Source organism: Festucalex cinctus, chromosome 17, assembly GCF_051991245.1.
Source record: "Festucalex cinctus isolate MCC-2025b chromosome 17, RoL_Fcin_1.0, whole genome shotgun sequence".
Taxonomy (NCBI): domain Eukaryota; kingdom Metazoa; phylum Chordata; class Actinopteri; order Syngnathiformes; family Syngnathidae; genus Festucalex; species Festucalex cinctus.
This window is the reverse complement of record NC_135427.1, coordinates 6,101,965-6,129,945: the sequence shown is the minus strand read 5'-3', so window position 1 is coordinate 6,129,945 and position 27,981 is coordinate 6,101,965. Positions and strand designations below refer to the sequence as shown.

Sequence of the window (27,981 nt, the reverse complement as noted above, 5' to 3'; positions counted from 1 at the left end):
AAAAATGGAAAATCCACAGTCAAGCTAAAGAAGCTAAACGTCAAAAACTTTTTCCTTCACAGTGAGTTCAGCCCTTTCCAGACATGGGCAGGTATGAATCACTTTTGCTATAGCCATGAGAATACTTCTGTACTCCCTGTAGATATTACTCCAAAATGGTATGACCTATCGTTTTACAAGGAGTTAACAGAGGCTCATATCAAAGACACTCTGCATACGCAGGAGATATTGAAAGAAGCAGGTGAGCCCCCTCCTCCTCCTGCTTCCCTTCCTCCTCCTCCGCCAACTCCCACTCCTCCACCTCTGCCACCTCCCCCTCCCCCCATTGCCCCTAAACCTGTCATTTCCACTTCAGCACCCAAGGTCCCACCAAAGCCCTCAGCTGCACACCCTCAGAAAAGGTGCTCTTCAGATATAACTGATGGAAGTGCTGTCCCCTGGAGGCAGACAAATCTAAGTGTGACAAGTACAATGCCACTTAAGCAAGAGCCTCAGGACAATAGCTCAACAGCCAAAATAGAAAAAGATGTTTCATTGATCCCAAACCCCATAAAGTCTATGGAAGTGAAAGCGGTTGAAGAAGTCAGCCCTTTGGCTTCAACTCCGTTCAGCATCTGCCAGCTGATGACACCAGTCATTCCCTCCAGACAACCAACTGAAACATCGGAACTCCTCTCAGCCGTCCTGTCGCCTTCTGTTCTGGACCTTCCCCACAGACCTCACTCGGAGGCCAAACTGACGCCCGAGCCTCCCATCAAGAGGGATGGCTACAAATCATTAGCATCTAGTATCCTCTTCAATCTCAAAGACAACAGGAAGAGGGTCAAAAGTCGGTATAGTCCACCTAAATTCCAAACTTTAGAAGAATCTGGAAATGACACCCAATCGCCATTTTCAGAGAATCTCAAACAACAGAATAATTCAGAGGGCGATGAATCTGGTTTAAGCACTCCTGCTATTTTAAAAGAAGGTCAGACGGTTTGCAGTCCAGTTTTAGAGTCTGCCAAACCCCCAATTGCCGGTCTTGGCGAGGATGTAGCCGACAGGTCGCAGTGCGATGATTATTTGTTATCTAATCTGCTACAAAACAAAAAGGATGCTGTCAGTAATGGGAATCTAGTTGAAGAAAATACACACTCCAAAATTATGCACTCGAAAAGGAACAGAACCCACATGGCGAAAAAGCAAAGTTATCCTTCACTTAACCTGTACAGAAAAGCCAGCCCTCCCGTATCAACAGATTTCTCAAATGAGCTTTCACTTCTGAATCCAAACAAAGTACCACCAGGGGTTTCACCTAACATCAATCGTGGTCATTCACCTGTATTTGTAACCACAGAATGTGATCAGGAAACCCTTCCATCAAGTGAATCAGTCAAGAAAGAGCCACCAAATGTATTGGACAAAACAAAAATGACAGTAAAATCCATAGAAGAAAAACATTTTGGAGAAGAGAATGTCAGTTGTAAAGTAAAGGATAGCAGAGGCCAAGCTATGAGCACATTTGATGTCATCAGGGCTGCAAAGGATGCGATTAATGCAACAAAAACTAAAGCGCTACATGCAACTCAGGCCGAAATCATCCAGAAACCAGACAAAGAAGAATTTAAGGACAAAGACGAGGTGGTTGTGTGTTCTAAAGACATAATTGAGAAGAGAACAGTAGCAGAAAATGATCCAGTTACAAGTGAGTCACAAAATAATGTTCAGGTAAAGAAAGAGCCCCCGCCAGTTCCAAAGAAAAACCTTACCAAATCTGATATTCAACTCGCTTTGGACAAAAAGAAAACACACCACACTGATAAACCTTCTAATCGTGACTCGGGGAGAACTACCCCAGATAGTGAAGACAAGTTAAAGCACATATTCCCAGACAGACTGAATAATTATATTAAGTGTCAGAGGTATTCTGTAACAGATGAGGAACATGGAGATGATGAAGACAAAGTGAAGGTGAACTATAGAATCGAAAAGGACTCTAGGAGAGACAGTGAACACATCAATCACGACCTGCATGCTCTGAAAGAGCTTGAGAGGGCCCGACTATGCGAGCGGGACAACAAAAGGGGAGGTACCAACATCGACGAGGAGGCCAGAGCAAAAAATGATTTGATCTCCAGGGAGTTAAGGAACATTAAGAAGGGAATGTTGTCCATGAGAGGGAACACTTTGGCTAAGAAGGAAATATTTGCCAAGAAAGAGAAGCAGCTGAGTAAGCAGGAGGCTCCCTCAAAGATGGGCGTCAATGTCATTATAAACAGAGCACTTGTGAATGATAATTATGACAAGGCTAAATTGGCATTGGAGGAGGTTATATTGAGTAGGCAGATGACAAGGAATAAAACCATGGATCAGGATGCAAATGTGACATTTGCGGGAAATGTTACTGATGGAAGTTATGGATCGAGGGTTCAGGCAAGTAAAAATGTGAAGGAATCAATTACAGAAGCCAATAAAGATGAAAAGGACATCACAGAAAAAGAGAAAGAACTAAGAGAAAGGTTGGGGGATTTGAGAGACCATAAGCACATGAGACAGATCCTCTCCCAGGTTGAACCCAGACCAAGTGAGACCCAGAGATCAGAAGGCAGAATGGCATCCCTGCCTGGCATGAGCAAGGGTGACAGTGACTTAATTTCAACCTCAAGATTGGACTTCAAGCATGCCAATGAAAGATTAATTGACAGTTCTGCTCTTTGGCCGGAAAAGGATCTACATTTAAAGCAGTTATCGGAACATGCCGCTGAGAGAGGGATTTGCGAGAACCAAGCGTTAGACACACCCTCTGCTCCTCCTCGGAGCAAAAAAGTAGTAAACAGAAGAAATGGGCGCAGTGAGAATGATGAAGACAATCTTTATAACAGAGATGACAAACATGAAGCACAGTCGGTTAACGTAGTACAAAATATAACAATCGCAAAAGATGCTTTACCAACCAGCTCCAATGAAGAAACAACTAATGTAGCAATTAATGATGCAGTCATCCATGACCCATATTTGCCTGCCAAGCACCACCGCAGCGAAAAACGCTATTCTTTGTTAGCAGACATAAAAGGAGATACAGAGACAGTTAAGACTGCCCCAGATGAAGCCACAAGCAAAAATATTGAGACCTCTTTAAAACCAGACAACACAACAATTCATGTCCTGGCAGATGATCTTGACAAAATGCCGAAAGACAAGTGCGATATGGATGCAGAGGCTCTTCCAAGGACTATAATATCCCCGGAACTGCTTGTAAATGGTGTTGGTGTTGATGATCACACCAGCATGTCCTCCAAATCTTCCTACTTCTCTGTAGAAAGTCCACCACAAAGGAATGCTGAGTCAAACGTTTATCACTCTCTGGAGAACCTAGAAAAGGCTGGGCTGGACCACAAGGGAGATTACGTTCTTGGACACATGAAAAAGGATTCAGACAAGCCAGAAATGGAATATTATTCAGTCAGTGATCTGGAAGCTGAGTCGGAGATTGTCAAGGAACCAGCAAAGTATGAAGAAAATAAAGGGACCCACAAGGAAAACAAACAAAGTACCACTGAATGTCTGAGCTCATCCCAAGATGAAGATTTCCAAACACCGATGTCACCATCCAACATGTTTGCTCCATCTTTAGATATCCCTGCTTTATTTAAAATCAAAGACAACACTTTAAGTAACAAGTTGAAAAAGACTATACAACCCTGGACACCACGGGGCTTAGTGAATAACTCAGAGAAGGAAGAGGACGACTTCCATCCACTAAATGAAAATCCAAATCCACCGTTGGTAAATGAAACAGCTCCCTCAGTTGCAATTGAAGTCTTCAAGCCTAAAGAGACTTTGTCAAACGTCTCACCGCCTCCACTGTTCCCTCCATTGGTTCTGCAAAAGGAGAAGTCAGAGACACACCACGAAACAGGTCCTCTTGCTCCCCGAAAGGAGAGTGACAGTTTTTCTGTGTTGAGTCCCACATCCGAAGGCGCGGTGACTTTGACTATGCCAACAACAGAGAGGGATGTATTAAAGGTTCCTAGCGAACGCTCTGGGTCCACCTGCAGTTTTAACGACAGCCAGTCAGGGTTCGCCAAACCTCCGGCCGTCTTACCCAAATCCGAGCGGGCCGTTCTCAAAGCTATGAAGCTGACGAACCGACGGATAAAGAAGGAAGAGACCCAGAAGTCAACTCCGAGCAAACACAAGAGTGACAAACCTGAGCAGAGGCGCGGAGAGAAAAAGCACCACAGGGAAGGTCCGAAACATGCTGCAAACAGCAACGACACAGTCGTTGTGGTCAAGAATGAGGAACGTCCTCAGAAAAAATCAGAAATGAGCCAAAGGACAAGAAGATCGAGCCACGATTCAGTAGAAGGCAATCGCCTCGACGATGGTAATTCAACTGAACGAGGTCGTAGCAGTGGCAGACAAGCTCGAGACAAACCAGAACAAAGACACTGCAGCAGCGAACGTCTCATCAGTAATGTTCCTGTGTACAAACCCCAAGTTGGTGAGAGATCAGTGCCCAACGCTCGCTCGCAAAGCATCGACAGGTTCTTAGGAGACAGAGTGGGGCGCAGGGGCAGCACCGGAACATCTGTCAATGAGAGGCTCGACCCGAGAAGTACACGCATCGAGAGATCCATCATGGATGAGTTTCAGCAGCGGGGCCGAGCCCGAGAAAAAGTGAGCCGAGAGAGACCTCTGAGGAGGAGTCAGAGTATTGACACGCACTGCTTGCAGGCACCGAGCTTGTCCCGCCAGTCCAGCCAACTCTCCCGCCAGTCCAGCATCGAACACGCCATCGTCACGCAGTCCATTCCCATGACCCAACGAAAGCTCCTTCAGGATCCAGACTCGGGACAGTATTATTTCGTGGACATGCCCGTCCAAGTCAAAACAAAAACCTTCTTCGATCCTGAGACGGGAAGCTACGTGCAGCTTCCGGTCCAGCCCCCAGACGGAGCTGTTCTTCAGGCGTCCCCCGTGGAAGTTTTGCCAACGCCGTTGGTGGTTTACCACGGCTTTGTCCCGGTGCCTCTGTCACCCATGGCCCAGAACACTACCATCCAAGTCCCTCACATGGAGCAAGAAGAACTACGGCACATGGACGTGCCAAGGCATCCGTATTTGGAGCCTGTCTACGGACAGCATGAACAGTTGTTGGGCGAGTTCCTCGGTACTGAGGAAGTGGACTGTCCCAGTTGATAGGGTTATCATTTTGCACTTCAAGTAATTGTTTGTTTCACCAAACTTCTTCTGGTAATAACTCAAGCTGATGGAGAATTTAGAGTCAACTCAGAGGATATGCATGTTTTTAAAATGTGGATGGCAATCAGAGTAAGATGGAGCCTGGATTTGAATCGCAATACTCGGAACTGTGAAGGATATATGCCAACCAAAATTCCACCGTGCTTTTTTTTTTTTGTTCCGTTTAACTCACTAATACTGGTTATTTTGTTATTTACTTACCTTTATGACTTGAATGTACTGTACACTGAAAAGAGATGAATGGCATGGTCTACTCCTGTTGAGTACGAGTTCAAGGATTTATAGCAGCAACAAGGGGATATTGACAATGCATTAATATGTAAAAAGACAATTGTTTGAATGTAAATGTGGAATATTTATTATAAATGCAGTGTGTTATTAAAAGTATGGCAGTGATGGGAGTTTCATTACTTCTCAAATGACGTTTTGTTTTATTTGCAGCAATATTTGAATTGATTTTCATCATTTCAAGTTTGGAGTTTCTTAACGCAAAACGTCACTGCAAAACTGTCAAAATGTCACTGCAACAAATCACTTTGTTGCAGTGACATTTTTTCTTAATTAGGGTAAACCAGGTTTGAATTGTGCATGTGATCCATTCCAAAAAAAAAAAAAAAAAACAGCAAAAGAGTGTCAATTTATGTTTATAAAGTATCACTGAAACACAATTATGGTATTCAATATTATTATTTTGTATATTATTGTAAACACTAAACAATTCAAAATATTTATTTACATGTATTATATACAAAACAAAGAGTTTGAACATCTGTTATTAACTCCAACCATAATGCCTATACTGTCCTCTTCTGGTGAGATTATGTAAAGACAGACAAATGGCAGAATTGTAAAGTACACTAGAATATCAAGTGCAAAGCGAGACATACAGTACAATCTTTATAACATATATTTTTTTTAACCTTGTGCTGGACAAACATTGTTATGCCATTTTTTTCTCCCCACTGAAAATACTTGTAAGATTGTAACATCCTTTCATTGTCCACATCTATTGATCTGAAACTGATCTAATAATCTTATGGTTACTTTAAAAGTAACCATAAGATTATTAGATCTTGTAAAGTTTACAAGATTGATGTTCCAAATTGATTGAATTACTATTTTGAAATGAAAGAATAACATGTTGTTCTGTAATATCATCACAACATTTATGCTATAAAATCAAGGGTGAAAAAAGAAATGTCATCCTCTCTAATTGATGCTTATACTACCCAATCAAATTGTTCAATGTGTCATTTTCTGAACATAATCTTTTCAATTTGAAAACATCTCACTTAATTGTCCTATTGTGAAGCATTCAGTGGCAGCCGCAGCTCAAAGCCACCATGTCGTCATACTGCTTCAAAACCACATTCTCCTCGTCATCAAAATACAACAAACTGATGGACTGAAGTTTGTCGGGCACGCAGCAGGGCGCTTCCACTTCATCCGCGGCCACCTTGAGCGCGTGCATGATGGAGCGCACGGTGGCGTGGTTGGTGGCTCGGAGGTTGCCTCCCAGCGGGAAGGGGCACGAACCCTTGCAGTGGTATGCGTTGTAGCCCCGCGGCGAGATGATCCAGCCCGACCAACCGATCTCCTCGAAGTCTACAAAGAGCGAGACCCTCTGGCAGGACCGGGAATGGCCGCGGGGTGAGAGCCCCGGGGCTCCACGTCGCCTCCTACTGGGGTGGTTGTGGAGTTCAGGAGCCGCAGCTGAAGACTGGGCCGGTCCTGGAGGAAGAGATGAATTACTGTAAACACAGATTCTTGGTTTCACTCCATTTCCTGTCTTTCCCGCCATCATCTGACCAAAGTAAGACTGATTGGATGCTCCTGTCCTCCCATCGTCAGAGAATATAACCAAGTAGGCGTTCGTGTCTGCTGGCTTGGATGATGTAACCACCGAGTCCATCCAAGTCCCAGATGGTAGCGTGGTCACCACCAGGATCCCGTTGTTATCCTGGCTGTTGCGGATCCACTTAGATACCTAAAAATGTCAACTGATTTGACCTTTTTTTTTCTGATTTATTTGGCAGTGTCGATGGGGAAAAACGAAGAATACCGACTGTTTGTGTGACATTGAAGACTTCCCATCCTTGGGTGTACAGAGGAACGAGTCTGGAGGTGATGAGGTTTCCTCGCCAAGGTTTGACTTGACTATCCAATACTTCATACAAATCCACCTGGATGGCAACACGACATAAATTAGTTGCATAATGTGTGAGGCGTGTTTGATATGTTGTATTGGGCATCAATCAACAAAATTGAAAATTATAAAATTCATATTTGCCTTATAAAAGTGGGGCCTGTAGGTCTTCCCCAGGAAATGCTTCTGTTTTTTTCGAAACCAACGGAATTCGGCTTTTATCATCCTCTCTTCTCTTCCAAAGGAAGACAGGTTGAAAAAGTGAAACCTCTCGCCGTCATGACCTGAAACATGAAACACAATTTTAGTAAAACCACTTAATATGGCAAGACTCTTTTAATGCATTTACATTTTGCATGTATTTTATGAAATTCTCAAGTTAAACGTATGTACAAAAAAAAAAAAAAAGATTGATACACGTAGATGGACTGATTCGTACTAAAGTTTAAAAAGTATAGAGATAGACAGATTATCGGCACCGATATTCAGCATTTTGACAAATATCTGCATCGGCCATTTTGAATAATCATTTGGCCGATAATAGATCAATTAAAAAAAAAAGTGTTACCTTCAGTGAACTAATTTAAATGTAAATTACATTTTTTTTTTTTTTAAGTTTTCATTTCCATTTTTGCCGACCTTGGGAACTCTCTGCACCTTCTGTTTTTGTTTGAAATTAAAACTAAGATAAGTAAAAATTTAATACTTCAGATATTTTGAAATTTTGGAATACTTTATATGTTGAAAACAATTGTTTGTTTTTATTTAACTTTTGAAAACATGCTACTGCCCCTGGGAGATCCCGGAACTTGATAGATTTAAAAAAATAAATAAATAAATAAATAAAAAAAAGCCCCCCTCCAAAAAACACTCCCAATATTTTATGAACTCTAAAAGTTGCTCAATAACATATGCTTTAAAATCCCCCCCCAAAAAAGGAAAAGTAACGTTCTTTTATTAACGTACTCTGAGAAGAAGAAAAGTAAATCACATCGCGTGTTGTGCTCGCTAACTGAACAACAACAAAAAATGCTACATTAGCTAATAAGTGGAAAAGTGGACTAAAGATGTTGGTGCTGAGAAGAAAGTGGGTGACAGCTAGCTAAACTTCGTCAGGAAAATAAATGCTCCTGTAAAGTACACTTACCTGAAAAGTAATTTGGAGAGAACACATGAGCACACGCGAGTCGTGTAATGGGCATGCGCAATTGCGCATTCGAATTCTTTTCAGCAGGCTACGTCAAAGTGAACTACAAATGTGTACTGTCACTAACCTTTATCCTCGAAGCTCCTCACTACATTTCCTTCCAGAATCTCCTTCTGGCTTTTCCTCGCCGCGTCCGACACGGCGTTAAACAGATCCAACATGAACTGCGGCGCCTTCTTGTGCCGGAGCACGTCCTTCAAATTGAACAAAGCGCCGTGCTTTTCCGTCAACTTCCTGTTTGGGTCCGAGTCCGCCCGGGTCCCCGCCGGCCCGGCCAGCAGCTCCGCGACGCAGCGCAGCTGGAAGGCGAGGACGAGCCAGACGCGCACATCTGCTCCTCTTGACATATCGGCAAGGGGCGGACTGAGCTGGACCCCAGCGGGACCGCGCGTGATAAGGTCACTCGTGTGCCATTTGATGACACTATTCAGCTAACAACAGTGGATGATTGGCGTCTGATTGATGATGGAAGGTGGGGGGGGGGCGAAAATACCCCATGACACAATTGGAATGCGATTGCCCGAAAGTGGGTCGTATGAGATTAAAAAAAACAAAAACAAACAAATAAATATATAATAGCCAATCCCAACAAATGTAGTTTCCTAATATAGCATTAAGTTGCCACAATGACAAAATGTATTTAATATTATATTGTTATAGGCAATGGTGCATTTCTATTTCTATTCTAATATTTCTAGATGTTACGCAAGCAGTTAGTACTTGCGACAATTTCTTTATCTGCTTGTCAGTGCTTCTCAAACTTTTTACCACCTGAAAAAGTATTTATTCTATCAGTAATTCCATCATGACTGGTATTAAAATACAGTAGTAGTCCAAGTGCTCCTAAAAAAACAAAAACTAATTAAAAAAATATATAACATGGAAACGGTGAAACAAAATAAATATGGGAGCGATGTGTGGGGGGCTCTAAATTAAATTAAAATGTATTGTACATAAAAATTCAACTTAAAACTGTACTTTTAAGTTTAAAAACAAAAAAATATAACTGAACTGTATTTAGACAGTGATTTTTTTTAACATACCACTAGAGGGAGCCAGTGTGCTGCTGTCGATCTCACATAGTCTACTTTATTTTTTTTTAATAATCCATAATACCTAGGTACATGCATGCATTCTTTTTAATTTTTGTTTGGATTAATTAAATATTAAATAATATTTTATGATTACTGAATTAAGTAAAACATGGAAATACATCTAAAATTAATACAAACATTAAAATCAAATTCAAATATTTTAGTAGAGAATAAAACTTGGCTGTACATCTCTTATTTATAAAATACATCGGGAAATATTTTTGATAAATAAAATAAACACTCAAAATTACAAGTACAACAAAATATTGAATTAGAAATATATATTCCTAAAATAATTTACAATATATTTTAAAATCCTGTTCTCTCTAAAATATAATTAAATTCAGCATGCATATCATTATTGCAAGGAAAAAAGTTGCATCCAAATAAAAAAAATATATATATATATATATATATATATATATTGCATGATTACATTTATATTAATCATACAAGTTGGATTTCTTCTACAGTGCCTGATGGAGTGTATTTTACGTGGAGGTGAGTATGGTTCAACCAAAGTAAAGTTTCTCCATCATCATGTTTTTTTTTTTTTTTTTTCTGTCCATTTGTCTGTTATCAGTGTGAAGCCAGTTGCAAGAAAGCAAACGAAGCGCGAGAGTCATGACGCACATGATGCGCATTGTTAGCGTGGCTCATGTGCCCCCAAAACGCGCGCACATTGGTCACCTTGTCCCCTTCACTTCCCCCCTCCTCCTGGGTTTGTTTGGACAGTGACTGAGCATGACGCTCATGACCCCCCACATGAGGATTAATCCCAGATGATCTCCTATCAATCACTTGGGATAAAGGGGATCAAATTCTCAAGACCATCAGGTTGATAAAAAAGCTTCGTCTGTTCCCCTATTGTTCATCTGATTACAGAGGAATGACGATGCCCGTATTTGGGGGACCCATTACTCAGTTTTAGGCTCTTCATATTGAATGGGGCCTTGTGTGATCACTCTGCCGGCCATGTTGTCAGATAAGACGGGATACATTCTGTCGTCATAACAAGATAACTTAAAGGCGCATTCTGATTGGAGTTGATACGACAAGGTCAGGTTACAAGTGTGGCACTGCTTTAGACACTGCAACGACAAGGTGTTGGGAACCCACCACACAGGGCCCCTTACAAGCTGTTGCTGGCTGGTTGTTCGTAGGGAGCTCAGAGAGACGGCTGTTGTTTGTCCACGGTTTTTTCTTTTTCTTTTTTTTTTATCAACACATGACCATCTATAGTAAGGCTTTTATTGTGTTTTAAAAGAATGACCACATATAGTAAGGCTTTTATTATGTGTTGTTATGTGTTTATTATGTTCATTTTTTTTTAATTAAAACAAAGCCTGACTTTTCATCTTCATTTTTTTTTAAACAAAATAAAAGCCTTATTATACGTGGTTTTATTTCTATATATATATATGTATGTATGTATGTATTTTTATGTACTATATGTACTAGGGGTGTTAAAAAAAAAAAATCGATTCGGCAATATATCGCGATACTACATCGCGCAATTCTCGAATCGATTCAATAGGCGGCTGAATCGATTTTTAAACTTCCATTTTTAATGGAAAAATATTCAACAAATCGTCTTACTTCAGGTTAGGATTCACACCTTAAGCAAGGAAGAATGTTATATGAACGGAACATTAAGCCTTAATATTTTATTTTAATGCTGTTCAAACATGAAACAGATTACAACCTCTATAAGACTGAAATTTCAGATAAATAAATAATACATTTTCATACGAATCTTACACTCTACAAGCTTACTGATTAGTATTTTCTAAATTTGAATGAAAAAAAAATCACAATAATCGACTTATAAATTCGTATCGGGATTAATCGGTATCGAATCGAATCGTGACCTGTGAATCTTGATACGAATCGAATCGTCAGGTACTAGGCAATTCACACCCCTAATATGTACTATACATGGTTATTTTTTGTGAGAAAAAAAAAGTCTTACTATACGTGGTCATTTTGTTAGAAAAAAAGCCTGATTCTACTTTTTTTTTATTTATTTTTTTTTTTTAAGCCTTACTATACATGGCCATTTTTTGTTAGAAAAAAAAAAGCCCTACTATACATGTTAATATTTTTCATTTAAAAAATGTCTTACTATACATGGTAATTTTTTGTGAGAAAAAAAAAAGCCTTACTACACATGGTCATTTTTTGTTTGAAAAAAAAAGCCTTACTATACATGGTCATTTTTTGTTAGAAAAAAAAGCCTTACTATACATGGTTGTTTTTTGTTAGAAAAAAAAAAAGCCTTACTATACATGGTCATTTTTGTTAGAAAAAAAAAGCCTTACTATACATGGTCGTTTTTTGTTAGAAAAAAAAGTCTTACTATACATGGTCATTTTTTGTTAGAAAAAAAAAGCCTTTTTTGTTAGAAAAAAAAAAAGCCTTACTATACATGGTCATTTTTTGTTAGAAAAAAAAAAGCCTTACTATACATGGTCATTTTTTGTTAGAAAAAAAAAAAGCCTTACTATACATGGTCATTTTTTGTTAGAAAAAAAAAAGCCTTACTATACATGGTCATTTTTTGTTAGAAAAAAAAAAGCCTTACTATACATGGTCATTTTTTGTTAGAAAATAAGCCTTACTATACATGGTCATTTTTTGTTAGAAAATAAGCCTTACTATACATGGTAATTTTTTGTTAGGAAAAAAAAGCCTTACTATACATGGTCATTTTTTGTAAAAAAAAAAAAAAAAGTCTTACTATACATGGTCATTTTTTTGTTAGAAAAAAAAGCCTTACTATACATGGTCATTTTTTTGTTAGAAAAAAAAGCCTTACTATACACGGTCACTTTTTGTTAGAAAAAAAAAGCCTTACTATACATGGTCATTTTTTTGTTAGAAAAAAAAGCCTTACTATACACGGTCACTTTTTGTTAGAAAAAAAAAGCCTTACTATACATGGTCATTTTTTGTTAGAAAAAAAAAACCTTACCATACATGGTCATTTTTTGTTAGAAAAAAAAAACCTTACTATACATGGTCATTTTTTTTTTAGAAGAAAAAGCTTACTATACATGGTCATTTTTTTTTTTTAGAAAAAAAAGCCTTACTATACATGGTCGTTTTTTGTTAGAAAAAAAAGTCTTACTATACATGGTCATTTTTTGTTAGAAGAAAAAAGCCTTTTTTGTTAGAAAAAAAAAAAAGCCTTACTATACATGGTCATTTTTTGTTAGAAAAAAAAAAGCCTTACTATACATGGTCATTTTTTGTTAGAAAAAAAAAAGCCTTACTATACATGGTCATTTTTTGTTAGGAAAAAAAAGCCTTACTATACATGGTCATTTTTTGTTAGAAAATAAGCCTTACTATACATGGTAATTTTTTGTTAGGAAAAAAAAGCCTTACTATACATGGACATTTTTTGTTAGGAAAAAAAAAGCCTTACTATACATGGTCATTTTTTGTAAAAAAAAAAAAAGTCTTACTATACATGGTCATTTTTTTGTTAGAAAAAAAAGCCTTACTATACACGGTCACTTTTTGTTAGAAAAAAAAAGCCTTACTATACATGGTCATTTTTTTGTTAGAAAAAAAAGCCTTACTATACACGGTCACTTTTTGTTAGAAAAAAAAAGCCTTACTATACATGGTCATTTTTTTGTTAGAAAAAAAAGCCTTACTATACACGGTCACTTTTTGTTAGAAAAAAAAAGCCTTACTATACATGGTCATTTTTTGTTAGAAAAAAAAAACCTTACCATACATGGTCATTTTTTGTTAGAAAAAAAAAACCTTACTATACATGGTCATTTTTTTTTTAGAAGAAAAAGCTTACTATACATGGTCATTTTTTTTTTTTAGAAAAAAAAGCCTTACTATACATGGTCGTTTTTTGTTAGAAAAAAAAGTCTTACTATACATGGTCATTTTTTGTTAGAAGAAAAAAGCCTTTTTTGTTAGAAAAAAAAAAAAGCCTTACTATACATGGTCATTTTTTGTTAGAAAAAAAAAAGCCTTACTATACATGGTCATTTTTTGTTAGAAAAAAAAAAGCCTTACTATACATGGTCATTTTTTGTTAGGAAAAAAAAGCCTTACTATACATGGTCATTTTTTGTTAGAAAATAAGCCTTACTATACATGGTAATTTTTTGTTAGGAAAAAAAAGCCTTACTATACATGGACATTTTTTGTTAGGAAAAAAAAAGCCTTACTATACATGGTCATTTTTTGTAAAAAAAAAAAAGTCTTACTATACATGGTCATTTTTTTGTTAGAAAAAAAAGCCTTACTATACACGGTCACTTTTTGTTAGAAAAAAAAAGCCTTACTATACATGGTCATTTTTTTGTTAGAAAAAAAAGCCTTACTATACACGGTCACTTTTTGTTAGAAAAAAAAAGCCTTACTATACATGGTCATTTTTTGTTAGAAAAAAAAAACCTTACCATACATGGTCATTTTTTGTTAGAAAAAAAAACCTTACTATACATGGTCATTTTTTTTTTAGAAGAAAAAGCTTACTATACATGGTCATTTTTTTTTTTTTGAAAAAAAAGCCTTACTATACATGGTCGTTTTTTGTTAGAAAAAAAAGCCTTACTATACACGGTCACTTTTTGTTAGAAAAAAAAAGCCTTACTATACATGGTCATTTTTTTGTTAGAAAAAAAGCCTTACTATACATGGTCATTTTTTTTTTTAGAAAAAAAAGCCTTACTATACATGGTCGTTTTTTGTTAGAAAAAAAAGCCTTACTATACATGGTCGTTTTTTGTTAGAAAAAAAAAGTCTTACTATACGTGGTCATTTTTTGTTAGAAAAAAAAAAAAAAGCCTTACTATACATGGTCATTTTTGTTAGAAAAAAAAGCCTTACCATACATGGTCTTTTTTTGTTAGAAAAAAAAAAGCCTTACTATACATGGTCGATTTTTGTTAGAAAAAAAAGTCTTACTATACATGGTCATTTTTTGTTAGAAAATAAGCCTTACTATACATGGTCATTTTTTGTTAGGAAAAAAAAGCCTTACTATACATGGACATTTTTTGTTAGGAAAAAAAAGCCTTACTATACATGGTCATTTTTTGTAAAAAAAAAAAAAAAAAAAAAAAGTCTTACTATACATGGTCATTTTTTTGTTAGAAAAAAAAGCCTTACTATACACGGTCACTTTTTGTTAGAAAAAAAAGCCTTACTATACATGGTCGTTTTTTGTTAGAAAAAAAAGCCTTACTATACATGGTCGTTTTTTGTTAGAAAAAAAAAGTCTTACTATACATGGTCATTTTTTGTTAGAAAAAAAAAAAGCCTTACTATACATGGTCATTTTTGTTAGAAAAAAAAAGCCTTACCATACATGGTCATTTTTTGTTAGAAAAAAAAAAAAGCCTTACTATACATGGTCGATTTTTGTTAGAAAAAAAAGTCTTACTATACATGGTCATTTTTTTTTTTAGAAGAAAAAGCCTTACTATACATGGTCATTTTTTTTTTTAGAAAAAAAAGCCTTACTATACATGGTCATTTTTTGTTAGGAAAAAAAAGCCTTACTATACATGGACATTTTTTGTTAGGAAAAAAAAGCCTTACTATACATGGTCATTTTTTGTAAAAAAAAAAAAAAAAATCTTACTATACATGGTCATTTTTTTGTTAGAAAAAATAGCCTTACTATACACGGTCACTTTTTGTTAGAAAAAAAAGCCTTACTATACATGGTCATTTTTTTGTTAGAAAAAAAAGCCTTACTATACATGGTCATTTTTTGTTAGAAAAAAACCCCTTACTATACATGGTCATTTTTTGTTAGAAAAAGAAAGCCTTACTATACATGGTTATTTTTTTGTTAGAAGAAAAAGCCTTACTATACATGGTCATTTTTTTTTTTAGAAGAAAAAGCCTTACTATACATGGTCATTTTATTTTTTTAGAAAAAAAAGCCTTACTATACATGGTCATTTTTTGTTAGAAAAAAAAAACCTTACCATACATGGTCATTTTTTGTTAGAAAAAAAAACCTTACTATACATGGTCATTTTTTTTTTAGAAGAAAAAGCCTTACTATACATGGTCATTTTTTTTTAGAAAAAAAAGCCTTACTATACATGGTCGTTTTTTGTTAGAAAAAAAAGCCTTACTATACACGGTCACTTTTTGTTAGAAAAAAAAAGCCTTACTATACATGGTCATTTTTTTGTTAGAAAAAAAGCCTTACTATACATGGTCATTTTTTTTTTTTTAGAAAAAAAATCCTTACTATACATGGTCGTTTTTTGTTAGAAAAAAAAGCCTTACTATACATGGTCGTTTTTTGTTAGAAAAAAAAAGTCTTACTATACATGGTCATTTTTTGTTAGAAAAAAAAAGCCTTACTATACATGGTCATTTTTTTGTTAGAAAAAAAAGCCTTACTATACATGGTCATTTTTTGTTAGAAAAAAAAACCTTACTATACATGGTCATTTTTTGTTAGAAAAAGAAAGCCTTACTATACATGGTTATTTTTTTGTGAGAAGAAAAAGCCTTACTATACATGGTCATTTTTTGTTTTTAGAAAAAAAAAGCCTTACTATATACATGGTCGTTTTTTGTTAGAAAAAAAAGCCTTACTATACATGGTCGTTTTTTGTTAGAAAAAAAAAGTCTTACTATACATGGTCATTTTTTGTTAGAAAAAAAAAAGCCTTTTTTGTTAGAAAAAAAAAAAGCCTTACTATACATGGTCATTTTTGTTAGAAAAAAAAAGCCTTACCATACATGGTCATTTTTTGTTAGAAAAAAAAAAAAGCCTTACTATACATGGTCGTTTTTTGTTAGAAAAAAAAGTCTTACTATACATGGTCATTTTTTGTTAGGAAATAAAAAAGCCTTTTTTGTTAGAAAAAAAAAAAGCCTTACTATACATGGTCATTTTTTGTTAGAAAAAAAAAGCCTTACTATATGGTCATTTTTTGTTAGAAAAAAAAAAAGCCTTACTATACATGGTCGTTTTTTGTTAGAAAAAAAAAGCCTTACTATACATGGTAATTTTTTGTTAAAAAATAAGCCTTACTATACATGGTCACTTTTTGTTAGAAAAAAAAGCCTTACGATACATGGTCATTTTTTTGTTAGAAAAAAAAGCCTTACTATACATGGTCATTTTTTGTTAGAAAAAAAAAATGCCTTACTATACATGGTCATTTTTGTTAGAAAAAAAAGCCTTACCATACATGGTCATTTTTTGTTAAAAAAAAAAAAAAGCCTTACTATACATGGTCGTTTTTTGTTAGAAAAAAAAAGTCTTACTATACATGGTCATTTTTTGTTAGGAAAAAAAAAGCCTTTTTTGTTAGAAAAAAAAAGCCTTACTATACATGGTCATTTTTTGTTAGAAAAAAAAAGCCTTACTATATGGTCATTTTTTGTTAGAAAAAAAGAAAGCCTTACTATACATGGTCATTTTTTGTTAGAAAAAAAAAGCCTTACTATACATGGTCATTTTTTGTTAGAAAATAAGCCTTACTATACATGGTCATTTTTTGTTAGGAAAAAAAAGCCTTACTATACATGGACATTTTTTGTTAGGAAAAAAAAGCCTTACTATACATGGTCATTTTTTTTTTTAGAAAAAAAAAGCCTTACTATACATGGTCGTTTTTTGTTAGAAAAAAAGCCTTACTATACATGGTCGTTTTTTGTTAGAAAAAAAAAGCCTTACTATACATGGTCATTTTTGTTAGAAAAAAAAAGCCTTACCATACATGGTCATTTTTTGTTAGAAAAAAAAAAAAAGCCTTACTATACATGGTCGTTTTTTGTTAGAAAAAAAAGTCTTACTATACATGGTCATTTTTTGTTAGGAAAAAAAAAGCCTTTTTTGTTAGAAAAAAAAAAAGCCTTACTATACATGGTCATTTTTTGTTAGAAAAAAAAAGCCTTACTATATGGTCATTTTTTGTTAGAAAAAAAAAAGCCTTACTATACATGGTCATTTTTTGTTAGAAAAAAAAAGCCTTACTATACATGGTCATTTTTTGTTAGAAAATAAGCCTAACTATACATGGTCATTTTTTGTTAGGAAAAAAAAGCCTTACTATACATGGACATTTTTTGTTAGGAAAAAAAAGCCTTACTATACATGGTCATTTTTTGTAAAAGAAAAAAAAAAAAAAAAAAAAAAAAAAAGTCTTACTATACATGGTCATTTTTTTGTTAGAAAAAAAAGCCTTACTATACATGGTCATTTTTTGTTAGAAAAAAAAACCTTACTATACATGGTCATTTTTTGTTAGAAAAAGAAAGCCTTACTATACATGGTTATTTTTTTGTGAGAAGAAAAAGCCTTACTATACATGGTCATTTTTTGTTTTTAGAAAAAAAAAGCCTTACTATACATGGTCATTTTTTTTTTTAGAAAAAAAAGCCTTACTATACATGGTCATTTTTTGTTAGAAAAAAAAAACCTTACCATACATGGTCATTTTTTGTTAGAAAAAAAAACCTTACTATACATGGTCATTTTTTTTTTAGAAGAAAAAGCCTTACTATACATGGTCATTTTTTTTTAGAAAAAAAAGCCTTACTATACATGGTCGTTTTTTGTTAGAAAAAAAAGCCTTACTATACACGGTCACTTTTTGTTAGAAAAAAAAAGCCTTACTATACATGGTCATTTTTTTGTTAGAAAAAAAGCCTTACTATACATGGTCATTTTTTTTTTTTAGAAAAAAAAGCCTTACTATACATGGTCGTTTTTTGTTAGAAAAAAAAGCCTTACTATACATGGTCGTTTTTTGTTAGAAAAAAAAAGTCTTACTATACATGGTCATTTTTTGTTAGAAAAAAAAAGCCTTACTATACATGGTCATTTTTTTGTTAGAAAAAAAAGCCTTACTATACATGGTCATTTTTTGTTAGAAAAAAAAACCTTACTATACATGGTCATTTTTTGTTAGAAAAAGAAAGCCTTACTATACATGGTTATTTTTTTGTGAGAAGAAAAAGCCTTACTATACATGGTCATTTTTTGTTTTTAGAAAAAAAAGCCTTACTATATACATGGTCGTTTTTTGTTAGAAAAAAAAGCCTTACTATACATGGTCGTTTTTTGTTAGAAAAAAAAAGTCTTACTATACATGGTCATTTTTTGTTAGAAAAAAAAAAAGCCTTTTTTGTTAGAAAAAAAAAAAGCCTTACTATACATGGTCATTTTTGTTAGAAAAAAAAAGCCTTACCATACATGGTCATTTTTTGTTAGAAAAAAAAAAAAAGCCTTACTATACATGGTCGTTTTTTGTTAGAAAAAAAAGTCTTACTATACATGGTCATTTTTTGTTAGGAAATAAAAAAGCCTTTTTTGTTAGAAAAAAAAAAAGCCTTACTATACATGGTCATTTTTTGTTAGAAAAAAAAAGCCTTACTATATGGTCATTTTTTGTTAGAAAAAAAAAAAGCCTTACTATACATGGTCGTTTTTTGTTAGAAAAAAAAAGCCTTACTATACATGGTAATTTTTTGTTAGAAAATAAGCCTTACTATACATGGTCACTTTTTGTTAGAAAAAAAAAGCCTTACGATACATGGTCATTTTTGTTAGAAAAAAAAAGCCTTACTATACATGGACATTTTTTGTTAGGAAAAAAAAAGCCTTACTATACATGGTCGTTTTTTGTTAGAAAAAAAAAGTCTTACTATACATGGTCATTTTTTGTTAGAAAAAAAAAGCCTTTTTTGTTAGAAAAAAAAAAAGCCTTACTATACATGGTCATTTTTTGTTAGAAAAAAAAAAGCCTTACTATACATGGTCATTTTTTGTTAGAAAAAAAAAAAGCCTTACGATACATGGTCATTTTTTGTTAGAAAAAAAAAAGCCTTACTATACATGGTCATTTTTTGTTAGGAAAAAAAAAGCCTTACTATACATGGTCATTTTTTGTTAGAAAATAAGCCTTACTATACATGGTAATTTTTTGTTAGGAAAAAAAAGCCTTACTATACATGGACATTTTTTGTTAGGAAAAAAAAAGCCTTACTATACATGGTCATTTTTTGTAAAAAAAAAAAAAAAAAGTCTTACTATACATGGTCATTTTTTTGTTAGAAAAAAAAGCCTTACTATACATGGTCGTTTTTTGTTAGAAAAAAAAAGTCTTACTATACATGGTCATTTTTTGTTAGAAAAAAAAAGCCTTACTATACATGGTCATTTTTTTGTTAGAAAAAAAAGCCTTACTATACATGGTCGTTTTTTGTTAGAAAAAAAAGCCTTACTATACATGGTCGTTTTTTGTTAGAAAAAAAAAGTCTTACTATACATGGTCATTTTTTGTTAGAAAAAAAAAGCCTTACTATACATGGTCATTTTTTTGTTAGAAAAAAAAGCCTTACTATACATGGTCATTTTTTGTTAGAAAAAAAAACCTTACTATACATGGTCATTTTTTGTTAGAAAAAGAAAGCCTTACTATACATGGTTATTTTTTTGTGAGAAGAAAAAGCCTTACTATACATGGTCATTTTTTGTTTTTAGAAAAAAAAGCCTTACTATATACATGGTCGTTTTTTGTTAGAAAAAAAAGCCTTACTATACATGGTCGTTTTTTGTTAGAAAAAAAAAGTCTTACTATACATGGTCATTTTTTGTTAGAAAAAAAAAAAGCCTTTTTTGTTAGAAAAAAAAAAAGCCTTACTATACATGGTCATTTTTGTTAGAAAAAAAAAGCCTTACCATACATGGTCATTTTTTGTTAGAAAAAAAAAAAAAGCCTTACTATACATGGTCGTTTTTTGTTAGAAAAAAAAGTCTTACTATACATGGTCATTTTTTGTTAGGAAATAAAAAAGCCTTTTTTGTTAGAAAAAAAAAAAGCCTTACTATACATGGTCATTTTTTGTTAGAAAAAAAAAGCCTTACTATATGGTCATTTTTTGTTAGAAAAAAAAAAAGCCTTACTATACATGGTCGTTTTTTGTTAGAAAAAAAAAGCCTTACTATACATGGTAATTTTTTGTTAGAAAATAAGCCTTACTATACATGGTCACTTTTTGTTAGAAAAAAAAAGCCTTACGATACATGGTCATTTTTGTTAGAAAAAAAAAGCCTTACTATACATGGACATTTTTTGTTAGGAAAAAAAAAGCCTTACTATACATGGTCGTTTTTTGTTAGAAAAAAAAGTCTTACTATACATGGTCATTTTTTGTTAGAAAAAAAAAGCCTTTTTTGTTAGAAAAAAAAAAAGCCTTACTATACATGGTCATTTTTTGTTAGAAAAAAAAAAGCCTTACTATACATGGTCATTTTTTGTTAGAAAAAAAAAAAGCCTTACTATACATGGTCATTTTTTGTTAGAAAAAAAAAAGCCTTACTATACATGGTCATTTTTTGTTAGGAAAAAAAAGCCTTACTATACATGGTCATTTTTTGTTAGAAAATAAGCCTTACTATACATGGTAATTTTTTGTTAGGAAAAAAAAGCCTTACTATACATGGACATTTTTTGTTAGGAAAAAAAAAGCCTTACTATACATGGTCATTTTTTGTAAAAAAAAAAAAAAAAAAAGTCTTACTATACATGGTCATTTTTTTGTTAGAAAAAAAAGCCTTACTATACACGGTCACTTTTTGTTAGAAAAAAAAAGCCTTACTATACATGGTCATTTTTTTGTTAGAAAAAAAAGCCTTACTATACACGGTCACTTTTTGTTAGAAAAAAAAAGCCTTACTATACATGGTCATTTTTTGTTAGAAAAAAAAAACCTTACCATACATGGTCATTTTTTGTTAGAAAAAAAAACCTTACTATACATGGTCATTTTTTTTTTAGAAGAAAAAGCTTACTATACATGGTCATTTTTTTTTTTTTGAAAAAAAAGCCTTACTATACATGGTCATTTTTTGTTAGAAAAAGAAAGCCTTACTATACATGGTTATTTTTTTGTGAGAAGAAAAAGCCTTACTATATACATGGTCATTTTTTGTTTTTAGAAAAAAAAAGCCTTACTATACATGGTCATTTTTTTTTTTAGAAAAAAAAGCCTTACTATACATGGTCATTTTTTGTTAGAAAAAAAAAACCTTACCATACATGGTCATTTTTTGTTAGAAAAAAAAACCTTACTATACATGGTCATTTTTTTTTTAGAAGAAAAAGCCTTACTATACATGGTCATTTTTTTTTAGAAAAAAAAGCCTTACTATACATGGTCGTTTTTTGTTAGAAAAAAAAGCCTTACTATACACGGTCACTTTTTGTTAGAAAAAAAAAGCCTTACTATACATGGTCATTTTTTTGTTAGAAAAAAAGCCTTACTATACATGGTCATTTTTTTTTTTTAGAAAAAAAAGCCTTACTATACATGGTCGTTTTTTGTTAGAAAAAAAAGCCTTACTATACATGGTCGTTTTTTGTTAGAAAAAAAAAGTCTTACTATACATGGTCATTTTTTGTTAGAAAAAAAAAGCCTTACTATACATGGTCATTTTTTTGTTAGAAAAAAAAGCCTTACTATACATGGTCATTTTTTGTTAGAAAAAAAAACCTTACTATACATGGTCATTTTTTGTTAGAAAAAGAAAGCCTTACTATACATGGTTATTTTTTTGTGAGAAGAAAAAGCCTTACTATACATGGTCATTTTTTGTTTTTAGAAAAAAAAGCCTTACTATATACATGGTCGTTTTTTGTTAGAAAAAAAAGCCTTACTATACATGGTCGTTTTTTGTTAGAAAAAAAAAGTCTTACTATACATGGTCATTTTTTGTTAGAAAAAAAAAAGCCTTTTTTGTTAGAAAAAAAAAAAGCCTTACTATACATGGTCATTTTTGTTAGAAAAAAAAAGCCTTACCATACATGGTCATTTTTTGTTAGAAAAAAAAAAAAAGCCTTACTATACATGGTCGTTTTTTGTTAGAAAAAAAAGTCTTACTATACATGGTCATTTTTTGTTAGGAAATAAAAAAGCCTTTTTTGTTAGAAAAAAAAAAAGCCTTACTATACATGGTCATTTTTTGTTAGAAAAAAAAAGCCTTACTATATGGTCATTTTTTGTTAGAAAAAAAAAAAGCCTTACTATACATGGTCGTTTTTTGTTAGAAAAAAAAAGCCTTACTATACATGGTAATTTTTTGTTAGAAAATAAGCCTTACTATACATGGTCACTTTTTGTTAGAAAAAAAAAGCCTTACGATACATGGTCATTTTTGTTAGAAAAAAAAAGCCTTACTATACATGGACATTTTTTGTTAGGAAAAAAAAAGCCTTACTATACATGGTCGTTTTTTGTTAGAAAAAAAAGTCTTACTATACATGGTCATTTTTTGTTAGAAAAAAAAAGCCTTTTTTGTTAGAAAAAAAAAAAGCCTTACTATACATGGTCATTTTTTGTTAGAAAAAAAAAAGCCTTACTATACATGGTCATTTTTTGTTAGAAAAAAAAAAAGCCTTACTATACATGGTCATTTTTTGTTAGAAAAAAAAAAGCCTTACTATACATGGTCATTTTTTGTTAGGAAAAAAAAGCCTTACTATACATGGTCATTTTTTGTTAGAAAATAAGCCTTACTATACATGGTAATTTTTTGTTAGGAAAAAAAAGCCTTACTATACATGGACATTTTTTGTTAGGAAAAAAAAAGCCTTACTATACATGGTCATTTTTTGTAAAAAAAAAAAAAAAAAGTCTTACTATACATGGTCATTTTTTTGTTAGAAAAAAAAGCCTTACTATACACGGTCACTTTTTGTTAGAAAAAAAAAGCCTTACTATACATGGTCATTTTTTTGTTAGAAAAAAAAGCCTTACTATACACGGTCACTTTTTGTTAGAAAAAAAAAGCCTTACTATACATGGTCATTTTTTGTTAGAAAAAAAAAACCTTACCATACATGGTCATTTTTTGTTAGAAAAAAAAAACCTTACTATACATGGTCATTTTTTTTTTAGAAGAAAAAGCTTACTATACATGGTCATTTTTTTTTTTTAGAAAAAAAAGCCTTACTATACATGGTCGTTTTTTGTTAGAAAAAAAAGTCTTACTATACATGGTCATTTTTTGTTAGAAGAAAAAAGCCTTTTTTGTTAGAAAAAAAAAAAAGCCTTACTATACATGGTCATTTTTTGTTAGAAAAAAAAAAGCCTTACTATACATGGTCATTTTTTGTTAGAAAAAAAAAAGCCTTACTATACATGGTCATTTTTTGTTAGGAAAAAAAAGCCTTACTATACATGGTCATTTTTTGTTAGAAAATAAGCCTTACTATACATGGTAATTTTTTGTTAGGGAAAAAAAAGCCTTACTATACATGGACATTTTTTGTTAGGAAAAAAAAAGCCTTACTATACATGGTCATTTTTTGTAAAAAAAAAAAAAGTCTTACTATACATGGTCATTTTTTTGTTAGAAAAAAAAGCCTTACTATACACGGTCACTTTTTGTTAGAAAAAAAAAGCCTTACTATACATGGTCATTTTTTTTGTTAGAAAAAAAAGCCTTACTATACACGGTCACTTTTTGTTAGAAAAAAAAAGCCTTACTATACATGGTCATTTTTTGTTAGAAAAAAAAAACCTTACCATACATGGTCATTTTTTGTTAGAAAAAAAAACCTTACTATACATGGTCATTTTTTTTTTAGAAGAAAAAGCTTACTATACATGGTCATTTTTTTTTTTTTGAAAAAAAAGCCTTACTATACATGGTCGTTTTTTGTTAGAAAAAAAAGCCTTACTATACACGGTCACTTTTTGTTAGAAAAAAAAAGCCTTACTATACATGGTCATTTTTTTGTTAGAAAAAAAGCCTTACTATACATGGTCATTTTTTTTTTTAGAAAAAAAAGCCTTACTATACATGGTCGTTTTTTGTTAGAAAAAAAAGCCTTACTATACATGGTCGTTTTTTGTTAGAAAAAAAAAGTCTTACTATACGTGGTCATTTTTTGTTAGAAAAAAAAAAAAAAGCCTTACTATACATGGTCATTTTTGTTAGAAAAAAAAGCCTTACCATACATGGTCTTTTTTTGTTAGAAAAAAAAAAGCCTTACTATACATGGTCGATTTTTGTTAGAAAAAAAAGTCTTACTATACATGGTCATTTTTTGTTAGAAAATAAGCCTTACTATACATGGTCATTTTTTGTTAGGAAAAAAAAGCCTTACTATACATGGACATTTTTTGTTAGGAAAAAAAAGCCTTACTATACATGGTCATTTTTTGTAAAAAAAAAAAAAAAAAAAAAAAGTCTTACTATACATGGTCATTTTTTTGTTAGAAAAAAAAGCCTTACTATACACGGTCACTTTTTGTTAGAAAAAAAAGCCTTACTATACATGGTCGTTTTTTGTTAGAAAAAAAAGCCTTACTATACATGGTCGTTTTTTGTTAGAAAAAAAAAGTCTTACTATACATGGTCATTTTTTGTTAGAAAAAAAAAAAGCCTTACTATACATGGTCATTTTTGTTAGAAAAAAAAAGCCTTACCATACATGGTCATTTTTTGTTAGAAAAAAAAAAAAGCCTTACTATACATGGTCGATTTTTGTTAGAAAAAAAAGTCTTACTATACATGGTCATTTTTTTTTTTAGAAGAAAAAGCCTTACTATACATGGTCATTTTTTTTTTTAGAAAAAAAAGCCTTACTATACATGGTCATTTTTTGTTAGGAAAAAAAAGCCTTACTATACATGGACATTTTTTGTTAGGAAAAAAAAGCCTTACTATACATGGTCATTTTTTGTAAAAAAAAAAAAAAAAATCTTACTATACATGGTCATTTTTTTGTTAGAAAAAATAGCCTTACTATACACGGTCACTTTTTGTTAGAAAAAAAAGCCTTACTATACATGGTCATTTTTTTGTTAGAAAAAAAAGCCTTACTATACATGGTCATTTTTTGTTAGAAAAAAACCCCTTACTATACATGGTCATTTTTTGTTAGAAAAAGAAAGCCTTACTATACATGGTTATTTTTTTGTTAGAAGAAAAAGCCTTACTATACATGGTCATTTTATTTTTTAGAAGAAAAAGCCTTACTATACATGGTCATTTTATTTTTTTAGAAAAAAAAGCCTTACTATACATGGTCATTTTTTGTTAGAAAAAAAAAACCTTACCATACATGGTCATTTTTTGTTAGAAAAAAAAACCTTACTATACATGGTCATTTTTTTTTTAGAAGAAAAAGCCTTACTATACATGGTCATTTTTTTTTAGAAAAAAAAGCCTTACTATACATGGTCGTTTTTTGTTAGAAAAAAAAGCCTTACTATACACGGTCACTTTTTGTTAGAAAAAAAAAGCCTTACTATACATGGTCATTTTTTTGTTAGAAAAAAAGCCTTACTATACATGGTCTTTTTTTTTTTTTTAGAAAAAAAATCCTTACTATACATGGTCGTTTTTTGTTAGAAAAAAAAGCCTTACTATACATGGTCGTTTTTTGTTAGAAAAAAAAAGTCTTACTATACATGGTCATTTTTTGTTAGAAAAAAAAAGCCTTACTATACATGGTCATTTTTTTGTTAGAAAAAAAAGCCTTACTATACATGGTCATTTTTTGTTAGAAAAAAAAACCTTACTATACATGGTCATTTTTTGTTAGAAAAAGAAAGCCTTACTATACATGGTTATTTTTTTGTGAGAAGAAAAAGCCTTACTATACATGGTCATTTTTTGTTTTTAGAAAAAAAAAGCCTTACTATATACATGGTCGTTTTTTGTTAGAAAAAAAAGCCTTACTATACATGGTCGTTTTTTGTTAGAAAAAAAAAGTCTTACTATACATGGTCATTTTTTGTTAGAAAAAAAAAAGCCTTTTTTGTTAGAAAAAAAAAAAGCCTTACTATACATGGTCATTTTTGTTAGAAAAAAAAAGCCTTACCATACATGGTCATTTTTTGTTAGAAAAAAAAAAAAGCCTTACTATACATGGTCGTTTTTTGTTAGAAAAAAAAGTCTTACTATACATGGTCATTTTTTGTTAGGAAATAAAAAAGCCTTTTTTGTTAGAAAAAAAAAAAGCCTTACTATACATGGTCATTTTTTGTTAGAAAAAAAAAGCCTTACTATATGGTCATTTTTTGTTAGAAAAAAAAAAAGCCTTACTATACATGGTCGTTTTTTGTTAGAAAAAAAAAGCCTTACTATACATGGTAATTTTTTGTTAAAAAATAAGCCTTACTATACATGGTCACTTTTTGTTAGAAAAAAAAGCCTTACGATACATGGTCATTTTTTTGTTAGAAAAAAAAGCCTTACTATACATGGTCATTTTTTGTTAGAAAAAAAAAATGCCTTACTATACATGGTCATTTTTGTTAGAAAAAAAAAGCCTTACCATACATGGTCATTTTTTGTTAAAAAAAAAAAAAAGCCTTACTATACATGGTCGTTTTTTGTTAGAAAAAAAAAGTCTTACTATACATGGTCATTTTTTGTTAGGAAAAAAAAAGCCTTTTTTGTTAGAAAAAAAAAGCCTTACTATACATGGTCATTTTTTGTTAGAAAAAAAAAGCCTTACTATATGGTCATTTTTTGTTAGAAAAAAAGAAAGCCTTACTATACATGGTCATTTTTTGTTAGAAAAAAAAAGCCTTACTATACATGGTCGTTTTTTGTTAGAAAAAAAGCCTTACTATACATGGTCGTTTTTTGTTAGAAAAAAAAAGCCTTACTATACATGGTCATTTTTGTTAGAAAAAAAAAGCCTTACCATACATGGTCATTTTTTGTTAGAAAAAAAAAAAAAGCCTTACTATACATGGTCGTTTTTTGTTAGAAAAAAAAGTCTTACTATACATGGTCATTTTTTGTTAGGAAAAAAAAAAGCCTTTTTTGTTAGAAAAAAAAAAAGCCTTACTATACATGGTCATTTTTTGTTAGAAAAAAAAAGCCTTACTATATGGTCATTTTTTGTTAGAAAAAAAAAAGCCTTACTATACATGGTCATTTTTTGTTAGAAAAAAAAAGCCTTACTATACATGGTCATTTTTTGTTAGAAAATAAGCCTAACTATACATGGTCATTTTTTGTTAGGAAAAAAAAGCCTTACTATACATGGACATTTTTTGTTAGGAAAAAAAAGCCTTACTATACATGGTCATTTTTTGTAAAAAAAAAAAAAAAAAAAAAAAAAAAAAAAAAGTCTTACTATACATGGTCATTTTTTTGTTAGAAAAAAAAGCCTTACTATACATGGTCATTTTTTGTTAGAAAAAAAAACCTTACTATACATGGTCATTTTTTGTTAGAAAAAGAAAGCCTTACTATACATGGTTATTTTTTTGTGAGAAGAAAAAGCCTTACTATACATGGTCAT

General features: G+C 32.0%; 2 protein-coding genes across 5 annotated transcripts in view; one reads left to right on the top strand and one right to left on the bottom strand.

Moving 5' to 3' along the window:
- LOC144004463 (uncharacterized) overlaps positions 1-27,981 on the top strand; it is a 245,740-nt gene that overhangs the window by 10,674 nt on the left and 207,085 nt on the right. For 2 of the 3 annotated variants that reach the window (XR_013279381.1, XR_013279380.1), the window contains one exon: positions 1-5,639. This exon is cut by the window's left edge and continues 658 nt beyond it. Coding sequence is in view for 1 of the 3 variants with exons in the window: in XM_077501625.1 (XP_077357751.1) it covers positions 1-5,184 (5,184 nt within the window). In the remaining 2 variants the exon portion in view is untranslated. Of the gene's footprint in view, positions 5,642-27,981 lie in introns of those variants that run through there. The other variant, XM_077501625.1, reaches the window with a different exon arrangement.
- Positions 5,875-9,050, bottom strand: LOC144004466 (bone morphogenetic protein 4). Of its 2 annotated transcripts, none has more exons than XM_077501626.1 (5): positions 8,668-9,050; positions 7,538-7,677; positions 7,314-7,430; positions 7,057-7,234; positions 5,875-6,978 (listed from the first exon to the last, which is right to left on the bottom strand). In XM_077501626.1, exons 1-5 carry the CDS (start codon positions 8,945-8,947, stop codon positions 6,563-6,565), a joined length of 1,131 nt encoding a protein of 376 aa, XP_077357752.1. In that variant the 5' UTR covers positions 8,948-9,050; the 3' UTR covers positions 5,875-6,562. The 2 variants fall into 2 exon arrangements, with proteins under 2 accessions (XP_077357752.1, XP_077357753.1); XM_077501627.1 differs by lacking the exon at positions 8,668-9,050 and adding an exon at positions 8,541-8,664.